Genomic DNA, 24,237 nt, shown 5'->3' with positions numbered 1-24,237 from the left:
TATTGTAATTATTGATAATTGGAAGAATTGTGGAGTGTGGTGCTTTGTGCACTATTATTAAAGAAATATTATTAAAGAATCTTCTTGGTGCTTTTAAAGTATGCCCTGGATGTCTGTCTGGTGGGTTCAACGGGGCAACAGTAACCCCTTGTGCCCACAATAGATAGATAGATAGATAGATAGATAGATATGAAAGGCACTAAATAATAGATAGATAGATAGATAGATAGATAGATAGATAGATAGATAGATAGATAGATAGATAGATAGATCTAGTCAGAACCCAATACTGAGTGATATGCGACAAAACCACAAGCAAAGGTGGGCACTGAAACAATCTGCAAGCTCCTGTCAGACAACTCTTTAGAAAGTGCGAGAGTTTGGTCATTTTTTTGTGAATCTGCGAACGAACGTCAAGTGACCTGGACTGGCACGTGAATTGTGGACATGCTGCGGTTGTGATGTTACAGTCATGTGGCATCCTGTACATTTGAGGTATCCGACGTGGACATTTGTGTTGCCTTTAAATCCCCCAGGTCACTTTTTTTAAACATACAGTACGCATACAAGCCAGACCGGCGCTTCTTATCAGTCCTTTCTGCGAGATCAAAGTCTTTTTGTCATGGAAATGACAGGATAGAAGGTGGACTTTGGTCTCGGCGAGACTCGGCATGGCACATTAAAAGGATGCGTGACGTGCCCACTCGATCGAAGCACAGGAGCGTCTCCCTCTTGTTTAACTTTCTGGCAGACTTCAGGTACACAGGTAAGCCTTTTATCTGTCATGGACTGGGATTAATGGGATTTTAGGCGGCAGGCTCTATTTATCACCCCTGGCTCTCTAATGCCTATTTATGCTAATTAAAAACTCGGTAAAGTATACCGACTTTCACAAATATTATCTTGAAGTATTCACCTTTTTAGTGTTTTCAGTTCATTTCACTGAACATGCAGTTTGTGTGTAAATCCTGGTATTACGGGAATGCAACTTTAATGCCGATGCTTGAACAGGAGAAGCTGGCAAGTTGACCTCGCTAAGATATGAAAGACTCTTTAAATGATCTCGGCATGCAGGCGTTCAGCAATAAAGAAATAAACCAGACGTACTGAAGTGAGTGTGCAGATTAATGGCTGTTGGTTGTCAAAGCCCAGACCCCTGATTGACTCGTAATGTCAGCTCAGCCGACGCAGGATGGCGTTTCACTGCCAGCGTTACTGGAGTTTGGGACTGGAGCTGGGCCTGGCAGCACTGGGTGCCACACTTCAATCAAACCAGCCTACTTAAATTAAAACCTGCCATTGTGACACGTGGATCAATGTAGAGAACGGTCATATAAAGTACTGTATATACAGACTTGAAATATCTTCACATTGAGAATGAGTAACCAGCCAGCCTCCATGTCACAAATGCACAGCAATCTTTACCTCGAGAGTGGCCGGCAACTCCAAATGATACATTAACGATGGATGCTGCAGGGTATTGTTCATATTGTGAAAATAATACGCCATCTCCAGCATCTCCGAGGTTCAAGTAGCTGCAGCTCCAAGGTATCAATGGAATTCTGCTAGGAGATGTAGTTGGGGTGGTGGGCGCCTCTCAGACTACCAGCCCTTCATCGGGACCACCTTTGAGAAAACCTAAAATACAAACAGTGGATTCAGAAAGTACCAGTGACCCTTTCTGCGTTGTCCATGTCATTTGAGGTGGATACATTTGCCATTTTTGAGCACCAAGCTACGCTTAATAACCCATAATAGGAAACCCATCAGGAAAACGTGTCTTTAGAAAGGCTTGTAAGTTTATTAGAAACCAAAGCTGAAATCTCTCATCCCTGGAAGTATTCAGACCTTGTGTTCAATACTATGCTGAAGCCCCAAGTCCATGTCTTCTTGGGGTAAGTCTCTACAAGCTTTGCACACTTGGATTTACAAAGTTTATCCCATTCTTCCTGGCAAATCCCCGCAGGCTCTGTTAGACTGGATGAGAAGCATCCATGAACTGCCATCTTTGGGTCTCTCCATACGTGTCCTCTGGGTTTTAAGTCTGGGCCACTCAAGGACATTCAGAGACTTATCCCAAAGCCACCACATCTCTGTCTTAGCTGTATGTTTCAGGTCATTGTCGTGCTAAAGCGTCACCCCAGTCAGAGATGTGCTGTGCACTCTTCAAGGACCCCGCGGTATTTGACTGCATTCATCCTGCCCTCAGTCCTGATTGGACTCCCAGTCACATGATGCTGCCACCACCAGGGGGATTAGGCAGGTGACGAGCAATGCGTGGACTTCACTAGACACAGTGCTTGGAGTCCTGCCTGAAGAGTTTCAAGTTTCGCACTTGTCATTCCAACAGGTGGCGCATCACAAACATTTGTAGCAATGCATCCTATTATTTCAAATGTTTGTGATGCGCCACCTGTTGGAATGATAAATACAATGGATTGTATTGCTACATGCATTTTCATGATCCATGTCCCTAGTGTGTGTGCTTGGTGTGTGGGTGTGTGTGTGCCCTGCCCGGGGTTTGTTTCCTGCCTTGCGTCCTGTGTTGGCTGGGATTGGCTCCAGCAGACCCCTGTAGTTAGGATATTGCGGGTGGGATAATGGATCCATTCCAATAGATGGTGCAATGCAGACATTGACACTGAAGTCTACGTTGATTACTTAGATTTCAAACTGTCTAGCTCTGATGGGTAGCACAGCTAGTGATCTCCATCTATAAGTAGTAACGTGATAAGTCTGTCTGTCCAGTGTCCGTGTCTGTGCTCGGGTGTAATGTGATCAGGTGTCCACCAGAGGTCGAGAATGTCTAATGAGCAAAGACAAGTCGCTGGCGTAAGATAAGTAAACCAAGTGGCGCATGTCCATGGGTCCGCGATGGGGCTGAAATGTCCGATGAAGAAAAGGCAACAAGAAGGTAGAAGAATGAGGGACGGAAGGGCTACAATGTCCAATTCATAAAAGTGACAAGATGTATTCATAAGACATATCGTTTAATCAGACATTCGTAAAAGTACAATGCTATCGAAACAGGCGGACTGACCATTGAACCATCAAGCTTGTTTTAATAAACATGCAATAAAAATGAGTAAAAGAATCAACCTCATCATCATCATCATCATCATCATCATCATCATCGCTATCAGAGCATGGGAGACACAGACATGGCAAAGTACAATTAAATAAATGATCAACACGGCCTCGCGATTGCAACGGTCGACAGCGACTACATTTCAAAAGTGTCCCTTCCAGGTAGAGTCGTCGGCGTTAAAACTTGAGGGTCACCTCCATCGCTGACTTGACGATTGTGCTCTTCACACTTTCACTCTCGTTGCATTTTTACCATCACGACTTCTGACGGCGCCGCTCTCCAGAGTGGGTCAATAAGGCGCTACATTTGTTTGTAATTCTTGGGGTTCACACTTGACGCTTCATAACGTTACGTGACAATGTCGCCCGTTCCAAAGTGCTGCCTGCACCCATTGCCTCGTCGTCTCAGTCCATGCGCCATTTGGGGGAGACGGGTACCCCTGCTAAATGATAGAGCCGGGCAGTGTGCAGTTGAGCAGACCCCCATTCAGAGAAGGTGCCCATCTTACACCCAGTGATGCTGGGATAGTTTTCAGCCTTCATAACCATTAACTCTATAATCTAGGCTTTAAATGTACTATACGATATCCTTTCCATAATGTTATCTAAATGAGGGCAATTAAAATAACTGGCAGTGTTGCTCAAACGGCCTGGTGGGGGCTGGCACAAGCGTCGCAAATCAAATTAATTTATAGGTCTTTGCTCATTCGGATGATATGGCGCCACATTAATAAAATAAATGACTGGCATTAAAGATGGCCTCCTGTTGTTAATGAGCCAGCCTAAACCAGTTCAGGGTGGCTGGGTCCTGCCCAGGAGCACTTGGCACAAAGCAGAAGTGAGCCCTCCATGTCACCCAGTGAGTCAGAGGACAAGGAGGACAAATCTCACATTGGCTTTCATTTCGTAGAGAAAAATGCCTGTTGAATGATATTTGGTTGAAATAAAAATTCTTTTGAACCCGGGAATGGAGTCTGGGTGATTGTGTATGGGGTAGGGGGCTCACTGCCTCCCCCAAACTTTATCCATTCCAACAATGATGGCCTATTTCTTCATAACCTTTATATCAATGTGAATTACATCCACAATTCTAACGGCTTTTAGAGTTCCTTTCATTTAGTAATAAAGTCGTGTGTTCTATAAAGAATACATACAAAAGCAGTTAATCCGTCCAGCCATTATCCAGCCATTATCCAACCCGCTCTATCCTAACTACAGGGTCACAGGGCGCAAGGCAAGAAACAAACCCCGGGCAGGGCGCCAGCCCACTGCAGAGAGCAGTTCATCTCAATTAGGAAACCATAAGAACAAATTCAACTCAGTCATTTCTAATAAATCATACAAATGTTTTATTAGTATAATACATCCAGGGCAGGGTCACGGGGAGCTGCAGCCTGTCCAAGCATCACTGGGCACAAGGACAGAATGAACCCTCACACAGACACAGGACACCCGGACACTTGAGGTGACAGTGCCACCTACTGAGCCATCGTGCCACCCGTTTACCCTAATTTGAAATTCAAAAACTCATATGCCAACCTTAATGAGGTCCTTGCCAGCAGACTTTCGCTCAGTATCTCCACCCAGCCTCAGCGTCAGGGCAGCCCCTTCTGCTCCTTAAATCTTTTATCTTCTTTTTATCTTGTAGAAATAAAACAGAATTGGGCACCACATGGAAATGGACAAAGCCCAGGTACCAGTTGGAAGCGTAGTGCCAAACTACAACATGGCAGACCAAACGACAGCACAGTATCCATCGCCAAGGGGCGACCAAGGGAATGACTATTGGAAGCATGCCACACCACTCCAGACCAACCCAGGAAACAATGCCATGGTGTACCCCAATTCTCAGTACGACTCAGGACACCAGTTTGTAGACTTTGTACAAGATCCGGGTCCTGCAGGGGTCGACGCGCCTCCCGCGTATTCCGACGACCTTCCTTACAACTGCTTTTCGGAGAAGACTGTCAGACGAGGCAAGTGCACGGCGTCATGGGTGTTTGTAAGTCATATACGTGTGCCATACGTCAGCTGTCACGGTATATCAAATAGCACACCGTCACTCCGCTCGCTCTTTAGTGTGGAGTACAGCCGAGTGGCGTATAATTTACATTATTCAATTGAAACACAAGCTGCTGGTATATTGGTGTCACCGCACTGCATACGTTGTCCTTAGCCGCTGATATTCACAGTGCGAGGAGTCCATCCCATCATCATCTTCAAAAGTGGTGCTTTACCAGGTGACCCTTCTGTTTCAACAGATGACAATGAAGAAGTTTACTCGATTGTCCTCTGAGTGGACAGGAATAATGACAACAGTTCAGCTACAACTGCAGTTTTGTGTTCAGTAGATAATTGACGGGATGGAAGACGATTTATTTTTCTAATTCGTTTAATTTCTCTTGTTGTGAGGTTCTACCCGTCAAGGGCTGGCATTCCATTAAGAGATTGTCCCTGCACTGTACCCAGTGCTGCCCACATGACCCTGAACTGGATTAAGAAATGACCCAATTATATTATATATATATATATATATATATATATATATATATATATATATATATATATATAAAAACATTACAGTGTATGGAGTCAGAATCAGACAGGACAAGGTAAAGGGTTGGGGTCCTCAATGGAATCCCTGCTTTATGGCCAACTTGTTAGAAGCTTAAAGAAAATACAAGAGACCGTCCTGGTGTCTGTGATGACATTGGTGAAGACACTCCTGAGGATGCTGGCTCCTCGTTCTTATTTAGCAGACCAGGCTGAAGGGACGAGACTTCTGGAGATGGAGCACAAGTGATGTCAAGTGTCTTCAGCGGTTGCTTCCTCCACTCCAGAGGCAAAGGGTGATAAGGCAGAACTAACTTTGTTGATTCCTTACTTCATCCCTCAGGGTTTTCCTCACAATGCTCCTGTAGCACTTGTATGTGACAACATTTACCTGTAGAGGGTGCTAGTGAGCCCCAAACCCCAAACACAAGTCCTAGGTTTAAATAAGTGGTTTATTACAGCAAAATACCACCTGACGGGTTTCTTGTCAAACTCCAAGCTTAGCTACACTTCTCTTCTTCTCTATCTTCTTCCATTCCTCCAAGGTGAGCTTTGTCCTCTTCTACCCAACTACATCTCTTCTGGGTGTGGCAGAATGGCTCCTTTCATAAAAGACCCAGGAGCACTGTCAGGACGTTACATGTAGAAAGCAGACAGAAGCCATACAAAGTAGGGTCCATTAACCTTTGTTGCACCCATGGAACCCAAAAGGGCTGCTCCATGGGACTACAGTTCCTAATCCAGGTACCACAGTCCACAGATGCTGCCATCTACTGTGCTGTGCTAGCAGAAAGTACTGGCAGGGTGGCTCCCCCATCCATTCATTAAAGTGGCCTCCCAGCCAGGTGAGGTTCTTTAGTCCTGTCCCACCATGACACCAGTGTGTCCATTTTTATACTGGCGGAGGTGGGGAATGGGCTGCCCTTCTACTTGACCACTCACTACCTTAGCTTCCCAGCCAGGTAAGGATCCATGAACCAAATAAATATTTATGCAATATATATATTCAAATTCACATATTGAATTGTATTCCTTACCGTTATGTGAAAGAAACATTTAGAACTCTATAATCCCCTCTTTCTTTCCTGTTGACACATTAATCAAGAAGACGTCAAATAACCATCTAAGACAAAGATGTGTGTGAACTACCTCAAGTATCTAAGACACTTTGTTCAGTACTTAGGTCACTCTTACAGGACTTCTATCTTCTCTGACCATCATATGCGGTCAATTCCAGTAACACTGCATGTTTTTTCTGTTTCAGTCGTGTCAGTGAAAAGTGTAAGGAAAGAACAACAAATTGAAATTGCATGAAAAACATACCAGCTGATAAGACGTCTCCATCACTTGCTCTTTGTTTGATTTTCTGCAGCTTTTATCAGGAAGGTCTACTTAACGCTGATGGTTCAGATTGCCATTACAGTTGGCATCATCTGCATGTTTATTTATTGGTAAGTACAGGGTGGGCACGTTAATGGGAAGAAAGCAAAGGCAACTGAGGATGTGTGGCCTACATTTGGGAACAAGCTAAGAAAATGGACTAGTTTTAGTCATTGCATTTCTCAGTTGTTCATTTCTGGCCTTTAAATTCAACATTGGTTATATTTTAACTGAGTTACCTCAACAGCAAACAGAATGTTTTATAATGGAGATAAAAATACACAAAAACACACACAGACATGATAGATAGATAGATAGATAGATAGATAGATAGATAGATAGATAGATAGATAGATAGATATGAATGGTGAAAGGCGCTATATAATAGATAGATAGATAGATAGATATGAATGGTGAAAAGCTATATAATAGATAGATAGATAGATAGATAGATAGATAGATAGATAGATAGATAGATAGATAGATAGATAGATAGATGTTTATGAAAGGTCCTCCAGTATAAAACAGATAAATATCTTCAGAACGTATTCAGACCTCGTCACTATTTCCACATTTTCTTATGTTGCAGCACTCATTTCTTCCCATATCAAGTGTGGCTGTCCAAGTTACTGCCAGTCTTGCGACAGAGGAAGTTCTGGGGTTCCATCCCAGTGGTCCTCATTTACTTTCAGTCTGAACAAAGACACACAGATGACCGTGTAAAAAGGGAAACGAAACAACTACCCCATAAAGTGAGTGTGAGCCGTTGATCAGGCTCAGTAAACTCGAGGAGCTCCTTCGCTTTGGTCGACTCTTGCTGAAGTGACGCCTCCTTCTGGGTGGTCACAGTTTTATAGCCCAGAGACAATAAATTGTGTAAAAACTGAAGGGGTTTGAAGACTTTTCTGAAGGTGCCATATTTTATATTATGGGACATAAAGAATGGGCTAGTGTCCAGGCTGGGATGGTTGGTCAAATTTTTTCTGGATGAGGTGCCAGATAAACAGAGCCACATGATAGGCCGTGTGGATTAGCGTGTTATTTGTGTTAACGAGTGTGGGTCTAATAAGTTGGCCACTGAGCTGATACCCAGTAAATGACATGGTTTCCTCAAGCACCATACCAAAAACAACTTCTCTGTTCTTTTCCTTTCCTCCACTCCTCCCAGATAAGCTTTGTCCTCGTCCACCTGGCTCCAACCCGCCTGGGTGAGGCAGAGCAGCTCCTTTTATCTCTGACCCAGGAGTATTTCCGGTGCCAGGTTGTGGCCCATTAATAGCACTTCTGGGTCACATGGAAGTCCCACAAAGTAGGGACCACAAATCCCTGCAGCACCCCCTGGCGGCACCCATGGAATCCATCAAGGCTTCCTCATGGGATTACAGTTACTAGCATGCCTTGTGGGAGTCAGTACTGGTAGTACCAGTCAGGGATGCCGCTACCTAGCATGTCAGGGGAGTATTCAGCTCTGACAGGTTGTTTCCCCCTGCCCTCCCAGCCAGGCATTATTCCTCATTCCAGCCCTGCCAGGATGCCAACGTAGCATATTCTGCACTGGCAGAATTTACGCCATCCATCACAGGAGAAATTAAAAGAAGAAGAACTGCCGGCTTTGGGATGACACCTTTTGTATTTAGAAAAGAAATGCAAAGTTTAGTGTTTGCTCAGAATATTTTGTAGTGGCCTGAGGTTTGTGTCAAAAAAGTATTTAGGAAATTCATATTTAAAATGTGCTTTTAATTCCAGGGAAACACCTAAAGTGTGGATACGGGCTCATTCCTGGTTTACTTTTGCAACCTTGTAAGTATTTAGAGGTAAGAATCTTGAAACTAATTTGTTTGGTTGTTGATAGTAGAAAGGATAGAAATTTTAAATTGAAAACAAAAGATGGTTGCCTTTGAAGATCCAAGTTTCTGGGTTCACGTCTTGTACCCTGGTCATTATCTCATCTGCATGGGATTCATTCCCACATCCCCGATGCCGTCTGCTTTAAAGATTGAGTGACACCCTGGCCAGGACCGGTGTCTGTCTTGCATCTGAATAGGCCTAAGCCCTCTGTGATCGTAAATTAAAATAGGATACACTCCTGGTTTCATGTTAGCTTATTTAAAACCAAATGTTTAGCAAAACTGTTGATTTATCATTATTTAGTTTAATGAAGGGTGGCACTGCGGTGCAGTACTTAGCATTGCTACCTCGCAGGTCCAGTGTCCTAGGCTCACCCAGAACTCCAGTTATCCTTCCAAATCCCCCTAGATGTTCGTGTTCATTTAAATTATGATTATAATTATTATATTTTGTTGGTGGCCCTAATGATAATGTGTGCCTGTGGTGGGCGTCCAGCCTAAGGCTGGTTATTACTTTACTCCTAAGACTTCCCAGATATCCTCTGAATTTCTGCAACCCTGCAATGGAATCGAAAAGTCTGAGAATGCTGTGTTATTATTGTGTTATTGGTTAGGTTTGCCATTTTTGCCTATCATTATACACTCAATAATCCATAATGACAAAGTGAAAATAAGAAAAGATCTTGGGACAACAACAAAAACAAGAGCAGATTTTCCTCCATAACTGCTAAATGTAAGAAGTTTGGAGCAACCACAACATCTACTGGAGATGGCGGTCAGGCCAAACTGAACATGGCCACAGTAAGAGAGGTGACCAAGAAGCTGATGGCCGCTCTGACTGAGCTCCAGGGAACTTTTGTGGAATTGCGAGAAACTTCAGAAGGGACAAACATCACTGTAACCCTCCACTAGTCTGGCCTTGGTGATGAAGTGGCCATAAAGAAGCTTCTACTCAGTAAAAGAGACATGGAGGCCGACTTAGAGTTTCCAAAAAGACACCTAAAGGACTCCCAGACTGTGAGAAAGAAGATTTCCCAGTGTCATTAAACTAATATTAGGCATCGCTCATCACCGGAACAATTCCATTCCAAAGGTTGAAGTGCGGTGGTGGTGGCAGCAGTGTCATGTTGTGGGGTTGTTCTTTCAACATCAGGGAGTGGGAGATGAAACAGGTTTGAGGGAAAGCTGAAAGGAGCAAAGTACAAAGATACAGAATCTATATTGAGCGCTCTGGACCTCGGACTGTGCCAAAGTGCCACCTTCCAACGGGACACAAAGCTAGGACAACAGGTGGCAGACCTACCATGAAGGGGCCACTTCACAGTCAAGCTCGATGAAATGATGCGAGTATCCGCGAGTGGGAACCCACGAAGCCATCAAGTCTTGTGCTGAAATCAGAAGTGAGAATATGGTACTGCATCAAACAACCAGGCGTCCGCACACTGCACTGATCAAACTATCGTCAACTCCCTGCTAAGGAGTTAAGTCACCCAGGGGCTTGTGGGACTCTTGATCTGGCCTTGACTGGAGTGGCTCAGGGACAAATCTCTGAATGGCTTTGAGATGCCCAGTCTAAGTCTGGATTTGAACCCAGTCGAATATTTCTGTGAAGACCTGGAAACTGCTGTTCACCGATGGTCTCCCTCCAATCTGACCGAGTCTGAGGGGGTCTGCATGGAAGAATGGCAGAAAATCCCCAAATCCCGGTGTGTGGAGCTCGTCATATGAAACCCAAAAAGACCCCTGACTGGAAAGGTGCCACAACAAAGTCCTGAGTGAAGGGTCTGAATACTTGTGTCAAGGAGATATTTCTTTTTGTTTTTTTCATTTTTAATAAATTTGCAAAAATTCCTAAAATCCTGCTCACACTTTGTCATTCTGGAGTCTTGAGTGTTGCTTGACAAACAAAAAAATGAATTGAAACTATTTTAGCACAAGATTGAAAAACAACAAAATGTGTAAAAAGTGGGTGAGGGTGCTGTATGTGTGCCTCAGCGGACAGGCCCTGTAACCCCCTTTTAGGAGATGGTGACCGACTCCCCCAGACCAATGGCACTGACACTGGCAGAGGCTCCGTGACGGTTAAGAACAATGGTTTGAATTGTGATTGCTTGTATTGTATTATTAACTCTCATCTTTTGTTGTTTTTATGCCAGTCCAGCTGCCTTTGTTCTAATCATCATCCTGAGTTGCTGCTCAGATATCCGTCGGAGGGTCCCTCTGAATTTCGTCTTTCTGATTCTATTTGTAAGTTCTGCCATTTTGACTCTCGCTTTACTGGCGACCTTCCGATTGAGTTGTTAGTGCCTGGTAGGCTCTGCCCATGTGGTAGTGACACAGGACAGTGAGGAGGGCTCTGCCCGGCTCTCCATTCCTAACGTCACGCTTGCCCCTCCCTTCGGCCTGCAGCCTGTCATTCGGATTAGCGCAAATAAATCGCACTATGATACTTGGTGCGATGAGAGAAGTCGCAAAATCAGCTGGAATGTTCAAGAAAATCATAGAAAAAAAAAAAAACAATCTAAATCCATTGCGTCTTTCCCTCGTGAAAAGCAGACAGACATACAAACAGATGTTGGATTTTACAGTATATATACAAAGAGAGATTTCATGTCTCCTTTAATGGCAATGGCTCGATTAAATGTAGAATTGTCCAAGAGTGATCAGCGTGTAATTGATCCAACAAAATTGAATTCTGTGTTTGCAATTTGTATTGATCTAAAACCAAATTATCTGTCTGTTTGCAGAGTCCGTTCCTATTTTAGTGTCCACGGACCTCTGACTCCCAAAGGTCACGTGAACATCCAAGCTCGTCATCGTCATCATCATTAAGCCTCACCAATCAAGTCTGCACTCCATCATTCTCCTGCCACGCCTGTTGCACAGAAAATCACTGCTAGGTGCTGAAAACGATTGAAAAAAATTGGGATGGGCATCAGACCTCCGGATCACGTAGGGCTTATAAAAAACCCTACTCATTCTGTCAGAACGGCTATCTCTGCTGTCTCATTAAAAACGGAAATAGCGGCAAAAATCAGCTCACTTCAAGCAATCAGTCCCACATTTTGCTGCACGTGTGTCGACGTCTTTGCAGTGTTTTTCTAATCTTAATCTGTGGCGTTATACATCGATAATCGACCTCCATTATGAGTACAATGCAATCAAGTGCAAGGCAATGATTGTGAAGGGGGAGGAACTCCAACCTACAGTATGGGGCTGGAGAGCGGAGCTTCAATTGAAGACAGGACTCTTCACCAATGAACGATGGGGAGAGGCGGGTCTTCATTTCAAAAACGCCATCCTGGCTGAAGGCGTTTCTTGTTTGTGCACAACTCGCATTCTTCAGAGTTATTTATTTACCAACAATTTTAGTCAACCATATTTGCATTTTGCACATTGAGAGCATACTATTGGCTGACTCGACAAGAATTATGTGACACGTATGGACGATTTTATGCCGTGAGCTGTTGTCCAGCGTTTGTCACCATTGACTCCCATTCTATCAGAAACGTTCTCCACAAAAACGTGAAATTAAAAATGTTTCTCACCCATCATTACGGACTACTTGGGGTAAGAAACGTTTTAAGAAAATTTTTTTTAGGGTTCAGTATTCCTTTAACATTTTCTTTCACTGCCACACTAAAAGTGCAATGGATACGTGAAGAAAGTATGTCACCTTGAGCCACATCCTGTGGTTTGAATTTTTGAAACTCTTTATTTTATTTTAATTTTTAACCGTTTATATAAATTTAAATTCACATAATTTCAGTTTGTGTAAGCTGGCGTTTTACTGTAGTAGCCAATGAACTGTTAATGGTAATTATGCAGGGCTCTGCGCACGAGTATTTTACACACTAGATTTGAGACTCTTATGCTACCCATCTAACTGACTTACAGAACTTGTGATGGATCTTCATAATACCAAGTGAGCATTGAAGACATCCTTAGTGGAGTAAATGCCTGTGACCGAGTGTCTCTTTCCTCTCTTTTAGACTGCCGTGGAAGGTTTGATGCTGGGATCCACAGCTGCGTAAGTAACTGTACCCATTTACAAACTACCACCGGGCTGTTCAGATGGTAAGACGCGTGTATACAAAGCAGTAGGAGCACTGCAACGTGACACAGGCACACACACAGGGCACAGAAAGAGATCAAAGTAACAAGGCACACCTCGGGATTTGTTATTTATGCATTGGTTAGGACTGTCTGTGCCCAAGTCATCCACAGCAATCAAACTTGGCGTGTGTGATTCTGTCCAACTCTACCTTTCGACTGGTTACAGCTTTGTTCGCATGCTTTTAAAGTGGCGTCAAAGTGCTTAAGTGTGTTCAGGTTACTGGGCTCCCAGGTGCCATCTGCTGGTGAAACGGGTGCAAGTACATCGAAAGATGATGGAGGCGCCTGTGTCTTTCAAGCCGCCGGTGCAGTGCGCTGAACCAAGCTAAACGATAATGCGGCTTATCAAATAAAGGGTCCTGTAAGAGAGCTACGTGCTAAAACTTCTTTGCATTTCTGGCTGATGCACTGCAAATGTAGTGGAACATGAGCACAGCTCCCCTTTGGCCTAACTGGCTGCGATGGCTGCTTTTCTCTCACTGTGTGGAGTGCAGGATCTGATGCAGTTTGTCTGAACAGAACCCAGTAACACAAATACTCCCCAGTGCTCATCATCCACCAGTAATCATTCAACATGTGCACTCCCCCATAATGCAGCACAGACAAACTCATCTTCCTCACCCTCTATAACTCTATCACCAGATTTGGGCTTTCTAGTTAAACCTTCACTTCTACTCACCTCCTGATTCCAGGTTCCTACATCTGGTGGTCAAAAGAGTTTAAAACTCAAACTGTGAACCACTTCTGGTTCAGACGTAAGGCTGATTTATACGTCTGCGTTGTGCCTACGCCATTGCCGTACATCAAATGTGTTCCTTGTTGAAAACAGTTTATATTTCTTCACTGCGCCATAGGACTTGTCGAGGTGTTTACTTACCTCAGCAGTGACATTTGTGTCTCTGGTGACTCTTCCTATGAAGTCAGTAGATGGATTGGGACAGCATGGGGGGTCATGAGGTCGCTGCAAAGGGGTGTGTGGCGCTCCCGATATCCATGCAAAAGGACGAAGGTCCTAGTCTTTAAAGCCCTGGTGCTTCCTGTCTTGCTATATGGATGTGAGACATGGACGTTATCCAGTGACCTGAGATGAAGACTGGACTCCTTTGGTACTGTGTCTCTCTGGAAAATCCTTGGGTACCATTGGTTTGACTTTGTGTTACTCATCAAGTCCCAAATGAGGGAAATGACCTGCATTGTGAGGGAGTGTCAGTTACGGCACTATGGCCATGTGGCACGATTACCCGAGGGTGATCCCGCTTGTAGAATCCTCATTGTTGGGGACCCGAGTGGCTGTTCCAGGCCAAGGGGTCGCCCACATAACACCTGGCTATGGCAGATAGGGAGTCATTTCCGGTGGGTGGGACTGGACGCTGTGTCTGCCAGGGGGGTTCCCAACCAGGATCCTGAACTGTTTTGTTGTGTGGTGGGTACGACAACACACTGTACCAGTGCATTCTCCCCAACTTGACTTGACTTGCTGCACCATACCATAGGCGCTGGCCTCAATACTAGTTGGCTATGTTTGTAGCATGCAAGGAAAGCACATGACCCATTAAAATGCAGACAGTGGTTGCCTTCCTTGATCTCCACACCTCCTGCTATACACTTTCTTCTGTAGGTTATACTGTAACTCTGCATTACAAACAGTTTGTGATATTTGAAATGATGGAAATGTGCAGCGGGCAGCACAGTGGTGCAGTGGTAGCGCTGCTGCCTCGCAGTTAGGAGACCCGGGCTCGCTTCCCTGGTCCTCTCTGCGTGGAATTTGCATGTTCTCCCTCTGGGTTTCCTCACACAGTCCAAAGACATGCAGGTTAGGTGCATTGGCGATCCTAAATTGTCCCTAGTGTGTGTGCTTGGAGTGTGGGTATGTGTGTGCGTGTGCCCTGTGGTGGGTTGGCGCCCTGCCCAGGGTTTGTTTCCCGCCTTGCACCCTGTGCTGGCTGGGATTGACTCCAGCAGAGCTCCGTGACATTGTAGTTAGGATATAGTGGGTTGGACAATGGATGGATGTAAATGTGCAGCATTACCATTGGGCAATTTATATTTGTGGCTTGTTTGGCCCCGCCCCAGTGAAATGTCAAACTCCGCCCACCAGATGAAAGTGGCAATCTTATTATTATTATTTTTTTTAATATATGTGAGAGGAGACATACAACATGAAAGAGTTGGGGCACCACCCTGGTGACGCCATATAATTACAGAAGTTATAAGCACTTAAATACAACATAGAAATAATTCAAAATGGCCGATCTTCCGGTCATATCGATGCCAGGAGGGGCAGAACAACGGACGTGATGCCAATGGTGGAACAGCCGTCAATCTTCTGTTTTGCAGAAGGATGAAGAGAGAAGGCATTAGAACACAGCGCCACCCCTGGTCCGGCGGGTAATTACCATCACCAGAGCCCTTAAGCTGCCTCCCATTGTGTATTCAGAAGAAATGAGCTTCAAATGGTCAAGTGGGACTCATTTATGAAAGACATGATAAGAATTACCGTAGAAGAGTTAACATTCTTATGGCGACTTAGTAATCTTTCCATTATTGTTTTTTTTTTTCCATAGCTATTTTCCAGGCTGATGAAGTGATGTGGGCAGTGGCCGCGACGGGGATTGTCTGCTTCAGTCTCTCTATATTTGCATTGCAGACAAAGGTAAATATGCAAATTGGTTTGTCCATTGAAGTTCTGGAGACAATGTCTGAAATGTTTCAGTCCTGCCAGTGGGCCAATCACCATACATTGGAAATGTTGCCCTAAATCCTGAGTAGGGCCAGCATGCTGTAGAAACAACACTGGGGACTTTGTTTGTTTGATACGTTACAATGAGGGTCCCCAGTGGTCCACACAGTGATTCTGCGTGTTACCTGAATGGTCGCATACTTAAGGGAGACATGCAGGGCTGTCTGAAGAAAGAGAATACGAGCCCTCACCTTGAGCGTGCCATCCTTCTGCAGCACACACTGTGCCCATGGAGGCAGACCACTAAGTGTCAGGGACAGGGCAAAACAAAACATTTAGCAGCATGTCACCTAAGTGGCACGTCCAAAGTTAGTACCCATTGGAAAGACACAACACTGGGCTCTGGTAGACACTGGTACAACTCTGTGTTTGCAGCAAGAGTAGCAGTCAATTTAAGTGGCTGCACATTGCAAAAATAAATTAAGTGTGGTCCTCAAAAGACCCCAATATCATTAATACGGATAATCTTGGAAAACAAAAAGAAAAAACAATGGGGTGGCATTATAATCATAATCACAGAACCAACGTCCTGGACAGAATGCCATCTGTGTGCAGTTTGTACACTCATCCTGTGTCTTGGTGTCCACAGCCCCAAGCAGGTTCATTTGCATCATGTGACCCCCCAATCTTCTTCAAGGCTCCGATTATCCAATGCCCTGGGAATCTCCATGTGTCTTCTTGAACCTTCCTGGGCTTATAAAGCAGACAGTCAGGATGGAGAGACAAACAAAACTGGAGGAAAACAAAGCAGCAGGAGTTCAAGGCCAAGCGACTCCACTCCATGGATGTGTCACTCCTCTGATGGCTTCTTTTTTTGACTACTTGTCTTGTTTTTGTGTTTATTTTTAACCATTTTAATGCTGTTTGTTTACACACAGTGGGACTTCACCACTCTGTCTGGAATCATCTGGGTTTTTCTGTGGACATTAATTGCAAGTGGAATTCTCTTTGCAATAATCCGCAGCCGGGTAAGTAAAATAAATAATAATGACATTCAACAATATTACTGATATTTATTACTGTCTGGCCAGTAGGGGGCACCTCTGAGTCCCAAAAGAATCAAGCACAACTACAACATATGCAGTCCTGGGTTAAAAAATGGCTTTTATTTGTATCTTTTACAGGCTTCATTTTCCATTTACTGAGCACAAACAGGTCACTGCCCTCTCCGATTTGTTCAACTGTGTTCTTCTCCACTCATCCTAGTCGAGTGTTGCTTATGTTCTCTCCAGGTCAACAGGTGGGATCTCTTTTAAAGCGAGACCAGAGAGCACTTCCAGGTCTGATAGGACCACAATGGTCCTGGTGCTCCCCCTAGTGTCCTCCACAATACCCAACAGAGCACCCCCATGAGACCTCAACTCCCATGCTGCTTTGTGGGTATCCATACTGAGGTTTGCCAGACAGGATGCCGCCACCCAGTGTACGGGGGACACTCTGCCCATAGCAGGCAGTCACCTGCTGACCTGTCCTTCACAGCTACCAAGCCCACCCAGTATACCCGCTGCTCCCATGATGACCGTCACTTATCAAGGCCCTCTGGCCAGCCAAGGGAGCAGAGTTCATCCTGGCAGGGACACCAACCCATCATAATAATATTTAATACTGATATTCATACACTTATAAAAATAAATACATGAATAAATATTTATTCAAGTGTTGTCTTTAAGAAGTAGTGGTGGCAACACTTTCATTGTTTCCTATATACAAGACGTTTTCATTTTTTGACTTAGCAGACACTTAGCGTTTTTTTCTTTCAGTCAACTAATGTGTTTAATTGGACCCCAAGCCTAATTAGTCAAGTTGTCATTTCCCAGTTTCTACAATGTGATTTGGGATCGACGTCAAAACGATAAAACATGGGACCATGGGAGGCAGCGTAAGGGCTCTGGTGATAGGAGTTACTTGTCATACCAGGGGTGGGCGCTGCGTTTGGTCATTTCATACTAGAACGTACCCAGCACTTATGCACTATGTGTTACATGGGTGCTCTTTAACTTTGTTTTTAAGATTTTAATTGTGCTTTCCTAGATGGTCTGATTGTTTAATCCATTATTTTTCCTAATGAGTATTTTGGGGGTCTGACACTAATGCAGTTTTAGCCTTTTGGCATTCAGTGTTGTTTGCCCTGCTGGCCACCCTGCTGTTTGTTCATTTTCTTTTATTAACCTCCTTGGCATTAACCCTGAGTGTCTCCCGGTTTAGAATTCTATATAAAAACGGTTAACCCCGAGCTTTATTGTTCGCACGTAGAGTGTTAAGCCAGAATAACACTTAGGACCGTATTCTGCTGCCATCTAGTGGATAAAACAACATCTTACTGCAAAAAAACTCATGAATATTTCTATTAGATTTTCAACTCTATGGTAACTCATCAATATCCATGAGTGGGGTGGCACCTTCAACCAAAACACAAAATGGCATGAAAATGAAAAGCTGTAAAGCCAGTTTTAGAACAAACTGAAAGTGAACTATTAGTTGAATCACACAGCCAACAGTGGTGACATTGTCAATTGGTCATCAGACGTTGACATGGATACTAGTGTACGACCGAACCACCTTAAATATACCTGGTGAATGCTTCAGGTAAAATGATTGCAATTAAGTGGAAAGACAAGTAATTCGTTAGTCCCCGTACGCTCTTCACAGTGTGGCAACTGTCAAGGTTCATGTCAGGGAAATGTGGATGTCACCAAGCTTTGTAATGGCATCGATTGTGTGGATCAAGCACTGATATTCTACTAAATATTCAAAGAAAAGTGCACAATAAAACATAATGTTGTGTTGTGTTGTGTGTTGGTGGCATATCATCACGTAGGACATGTATGAAATCTGGACACCAGTCAGGCTGATTCTACTGTACATATGCTGACATGTTTGGTATTGATATGTTCCTATCACACATAATAACATTTTTTGTGTCGAAAAAAATAAATAGTTTTGCTTACTTCTCCTGGGGTAAACATAACACTAAGGGGGCTTATGATACAATTAAGGGGAAATTCTACACAGAAAACAGCCAATTAAGGTGAAAACAACCAAATGGAGACAAGCCACCACAAAAGTACAAATATCTCTAAATGTCTCATGAACGTCAAAATCACACTGCTGAACATTTTGGAATAAGAGAAGAGAAAAATGCTGCTAATTAAGAGGGATCAGTTAGCGGGAAAGTGACTCAAACTGATTGGAACAAAAAGCAGCAGCCACATGGGGTCCTGGCGACTGAGTTGGAGACCCGCTCATTTAGCTGGTAGACTTCTCACTTCAGAGCTCCTCACATCAACTGTCACATCTCCACAGCTCGGGGTTAACCATTTTCATGCAGAATTCTGAATTTACATCTCATTTCTCTTTTTGTTTTTTTCTTCCACAGTGGCTTTCCATAGTTTATGCCGGAAGCGGAACGCTGATCTTTTCTATCGTAAGTAACTCTGATTATAACGAGCAGGGGCAGCATATGCCACTGCAAAAGTCATTTCATTAGCAAGCTACATGGACACTAACTGAAGTTTGAAAAACGTTTTTGCTTTGTTGCGTTTTGTGGTCAACAGATTAAAAATAAAAATACTGAGGGTCATCCCAAACATTCAGAATTTTCAAACATGCAATCTTTTAAAACAAAGAACACACCTCGGCTTTTATCGTTACCAGGTGAGAGTCATGTATGCACAGGAAACACGTTCACAGCTTTTGAATTGAAGACAGGGCTCTTGACCAATGAATGAAGGGGAGAGGCGGGTCTTCAATTCAAAAATTGAATTCCATCTTGATGTGTTTGCTAGGAATACGCTACTCGGATTATCCAGAAACGTATTTATTTAACAATATTTTAGTGAACAATGCTTGCTTTTTGCACATTGTGGGCATGCGATTGGATCACTTGACACGTGGGTTATGTGACACGAAAACGGTGACACTTTTTTCAATGGATGTTTTTGATATCGCTTGTTGTTGTCCACCGTGCATCTCCATTGACACATAGTCTATCAGGTTTGTAATTTTCAATTTTCTGTGAAAACATGAGATTACATTTTTTTCTTAGCACTGTAAACTACATGAGGGTGGCTTCTTGAAGGAGCGGGTGGAAAAGGAGGGACAGTTAGCGTGGTCGACCCCTCTCGTTCTGGAGGGGTACCGCTTACCAGAGCAGAGCCAGAAAGGTGATGACCAAATACACAGATGTGACAAATGACAGATTGAGAAAGGTAAAAATTATGAGAAGAAACAAACCCAATGTCTTTCTCGTGACTGCCTTTGTTTTGTGTTGCAGTACCTGGTCATCGACACTCAGATGATGCTGGGAGGAAAACACAGATACTCGATCGATCCCGAGGAGTACATCTTTGCTGCTCTGAATCTGTATCTGGATATAATTAACTTGTTCCTGTTCATACTGCAGATAATCGGACTTAGCAAGTAGTAGCTTGTGACGTCACGGCCTTGTAATCGGTGACCATAACAGCTGGTCATTGGCATCTTGCACAATTGTTTTTTCTTCAGAGGTTGTTGTTTTTTTCCTTTCTTTCTTTTTCTTTTATCAGTTATGTTGTTTTCACTTCCGTTGATCCAGTTTAAAAAGACAAAGACTTTCGAAGCTTCACCCTAAACATTTGTGTTTTCTAATATTTCTTCAAAACTAACACGATGCATAAAGTAAGACATAACATTTTCAAGCCTGCTTAATTAATTTCCGGATGACTTTGGACCCAAACTTATCCGAGCTGCATTAGGAACAGGGTGGGATCGAATCCTAGACATTCTAGTCCATCGCAGGGTCCACTCGCGCACACACACACAAAAAGTCAATATTTGCTGTTGACATCAAACTGAAGAGGAAGTGTCCTCCTTTAGGAGACGATTACAGGATTTATCGCAATGTCCCCAAATTAGGAGGTGATTACGCCGCTAGCCTCAGGATTTATTGCAAAATTCTAGTGACCGGTAAATTATTTGCAATTTGCAGCCGTGTTTGCAACATTCAAAGGTAAGCAACACAGCCAGAGAACATGAAGAGCAACCCCTCCGTTACGTTGGAATATGCGTTTCTTCTGTGAAGGATAACCAATCAGGGAATGAGATAGTAAGGAGCAGGATCCAATCAGGTAAGGGCCACGTGAAAGGCACAAACCAATCAGAGTGCATTTAGAGATTGCATTTTGAAATCTCTGCGTTTTCAACCGTCCATATGGAAATACTGAGCCGGCATTTTCTGCAATAAATGGCTTTCAAAAGTCTCCAAAAGTCGGGACAAAAGGCGAAATGAGAATGAAGGAAATGTGGTAGTGTGGACGTGGCCTTATTTAGTTAAGGTAAGAACTTGTTTTCAGTGCTCTTCTTGACTTCATATGTTGGCTCTGGCTTCATTTGGTAACATTAAGCCTTTTGCTCTTCCGATTTCTTAGAATGAAAGCCTCTTCAGGTTTTTGGGTGCTTGATCTCGTGATCCTGTGGGAAACACAGCAGAGACAAGTTAGCTCAAATTTACTGCCATCCTTCAGTCAATATGCTAACACAATAAAGTGCCCCGGGACCCCAAGTGGGATTCCAAGCATAGAATAACAACGTCAACCTAGCGACTAAAATGAATGAAAGCAGTAAGCACAATTATTTCATAAATAAAATTAAACATGACGAGAGCTAACATAATTTACCCACAGGGTTTTCTGACAGTTGTCATTCATGGTTCACCAGCCGCCACTATAACTCCAACACTGGGCGCAGATCCCTGGGAATTCAGTGGCTAATTTGCATAGACACACCCATTTCCCAAAACAGAAGTAGGCATGTGAGTCGTGAGGTAAGCTATATAGCGCCTTCATACAGCATTCTGATCCCTTCACTTTTTTTTTTTCACTTTATAGTTATATTGCAGCTTTCTGCTAAAACCATTTCAAGTTGTGTTATCCCTCATTTAAACAGGATTTTAAACATTTTGCAGATTTATTAAAAATAAAACACTGAAGGGACACCCAGACAAATTACCCCTTGGTGGGATTTTTCTCCTTCTCTTTGAATCTCAAGAGACCTGCTTAAGCCATTTTGCGCTGCAGGTTGAGACTCTAATGACTCCATCGTGTTCGAAGCATGATGGCCTTTAAAAGCGCATTTAAAAGCGACACTTGTTCTGTCGTCAATGGCGTTGAGTAGAATAAAAAAGAAGAGGAAGCGGGAATTAACGACGAGGGTCAAAACCAGGAAGACAAGGCAAACTATCATCAAGTCAAACAATCGGGAGTGCTCTCCCCGTCACTTTCTCGTATACTCAGACATGGGGATGAAAATTTGAGGAGTAAACCGCAAGACAAGGATTATATTTTTAGAGTATGTACATCAAAGAACCATCAGCAACAACAAATCATATGAATTATATATTGAACAATTATTTTAAAAGTAAAGTTGAATAAATCAGACTCTGTAGCTGCATTAATAAAAGGTAAAGTACCACTTCTCATTAGCAGAAAAATGGCCCAAATGTTGATAGAAGTCTACGTTTTGTACCGAATACTTGCATGTGAAATTTGCTTGACCGAAGTGAACGCGTACTCAAGTTATCGTGTTTACACACACACACACACACACACAAAGACTCACACACACGCACATAATTCTAAAAATGTATTTTTGGACTCAGGGAGGTCTAAAATGTCAAAATTCATCAAAATCTCGAAATCCAATTTTTGGACGATTACAATCCTACGTATTCGAGAAAGTAATGACATTCACGGCTGACCAAGTGATATTTGTTATTTTATACAATTAGTGCCGGTTGAAGCCCTTAGTGGAGGTGGGTCCCATCTCAGAATCCAGAGCGCGCACCCCTTGAGTTACAGCACTGGCACCCCTCAGTGTCCATAGCATGCATTCCGTATTATTAGACTTCAAGGACCGAGGGTGGAGGTCCCCCTCCGTGTCTGGAACACTCACCCCTCGTACACGAGGAAGTAAAAAGGAAGATCCAAATTCAAGGTCCAAGGGACAGAATGCACAAAGAGGTTTCACTATTCACTCACTACTTATCCACAAATTTGGACAATGACATCCCTGAGGCGTTGAACCCATGATGTCACCCAAAGCAACTTCCTGGGATACGCCCCTTAGTAACAACGGCTTCCATCTTAGCAAAACTGCAACGTCAATGAAAACAAAATGGTGTCATGGTAAAACTAACCAAACAACACCATAGAAAACCTCCGCTGTTAGAAAATGACCTCAAATCAAGTAAGTAACGTAACTGCTGACTCCCTGACGTTTAATTAACATGATTTCACCATAAGGAGATTAATTAGAAAAGTATATAGAAAAAAAAACTCCGGTGGGCCGGCACCCTGCCCGGGGTTTGTTTTCTGCCTTGCACCCTGTGTTGGCTGGGATTGGCACCAGCGGACCCCTGTAACCCTGTAGTTAGGATATAGAGGGTTGGATAATGGATGGATGGATATAGAAAAAAAAAATTACGAAATCATAGCAGCACGTGTTATCATGTATTACAATTTCAATGTGTTTGCCAGGTGAAAATAATGTCAAAGGTTAGAATGTAAAACTTCTCCTCACACCAAACCGCTTTGTGCGACCGATTTTGGATTTCCAGGAGTGGTGAAGACACAAAGCCCCTTCTGCCCTGTGCTGACTAAGAAGACCACTGCAGGTTTACCGGCTCATTACTGTCACGTGTACGCTCACTGATCTCTCTACGTGTTATTACTATTATTACTATTATTATTATTATTTTAGAATGAAACACTTCACATTCCTAGACAGTGGATTCCTCCTTTCCACAATTCCTGCCAAATGTTCATTTCAGACAGCTTCAGATATTTACTCTTTTATGTGTGGTTCATTTAAATAGCTGAAGTAATTAAATTGCCTTTAAGCTGGAATAAAATGGCTCATTCCACATTCTGTGCAAGTCTTTTGCAAGCTTTTTCCTGTTTTATGCAATTTTAATTGAATATTTTGTGCCTGCCTGACATTTTCCCATTTGTTTAACACATTTGTTTGGTTTTATTGGCACATATTTAATATAACATAACATAACATAAAGTAAACTTCACATCCTCGCATGTTTATCTAATCCAGCATGCTGGAGCCAATCCTGGCAGCAATTGGGCACAAAGCAGGAGACCACTGTGGTTAAGGTGCCAGTCCATCAGCCAGCCTGCTCATTCCAGTCTTATGTATACATATTATATGTAGTGTAGAGACTATACATTACTGTCAGAACATTACATTACTAAAGCACAATTATAAATACACAATAGTTACTGGACCAGCATGAACAGAGGATGGGACTTCATACAAAAGAGGCTTTGTTTCTATTGGCAGAATGGCCTTCTTTCTGTTAAGGACCAACGGTCCTCGTCTTTATGTTTATCTTTGCATTTCAAAAGACAGCAATGACATAACTCTGACTCCATTTTTAAGAAAGGGGACCAGAGAGTATGCTCCGACCAGAGAGGGACCGCACTCCTCAGCCTCCTCGGTTAGGCATATGCAAAGGTGCTGGAGAGAAGA

At 43.3% G+C, this 24,237-nt stretch overlaps 1 protein-coding gene across 1 annotated transcript; it reads left to right on the top strand.

The window, feature by feature from the left end:
* Positions 1-660: 660 nt before the first annotated feature.
* LOC120515532 (protein lifeguard 1-like) lies at positions 661-23,101 on the top strand. The gene is made up of 11 exons (XM_039736593.1): positions 661-766; positions 4,736-5,063; positions 7,013-7,091; positions 8,767-8,820; positions 11,024-11,114; positions 12,860-12,897; positions 13,200-13,288; positions 15,548-15,636; positions 16,602-16,691; positions 19,100-19,147; positions 19,997-23,101. The coding sequence occupies exons 2-11, from the start codon at positions 4,760-4,762 to the stop codon at positions 20,144-20,146; spliced, it is 1,032 nt and encodes a 343-aa protein (XP_039592527.1). The 5' UTR covers positions 661-766; positions 4,736-4,759; the 3' UTR covers positions 20,147-23,101.
* Positions 23,102-24,237: the final 1,136 nt, after the last annotated feature.

The sequence above is a fragment of the Polypterus senegalus genome, chromosome 15 (genome assembly GCF_016835505.1).
Source record: "Polypterus senegalus isolate Bchr_013 chromosome 15, ASM1683550v1, whole genome shotgun sequence".
NCBI classification, from domain to species: domain Eukaryota; kingdom Metazoa; phylum Chordata; class Cladistia; order Polypteriformes; family Polypteridae; genus Polypterus; species Polypterus senegalus.
Note: the sequence above shows the minus strand (reverse complement) of the source record. Positions and strands in the feature narration are given on the sequence as shown.

Bases quoted from the DNA above. Each gene is read 5' to 3' on its own strand.
- LOC120515532 (XM_039736593.1), top strand. From the start codon at position 4,760: ATGGAAATGGACAAAGCCCAGGTACCAGTTGGAAGCGTAGTGCCAAAC. The intron at 12,898-13,199 runs GTAAGTAACTGT...AAGTGTGTTCAG, and splicing joins ATGCTGGGATCCACAGCTGC to GTTACTGGGCTCCCAGGTGC. The intron at 16,692-19,099 runs GTAAGTAAAATA...TTTCTTCCACAG, and splicing joins TTGCAATAATCCGCAGCCGG to TGGCTTTCCATAGTTTATGC.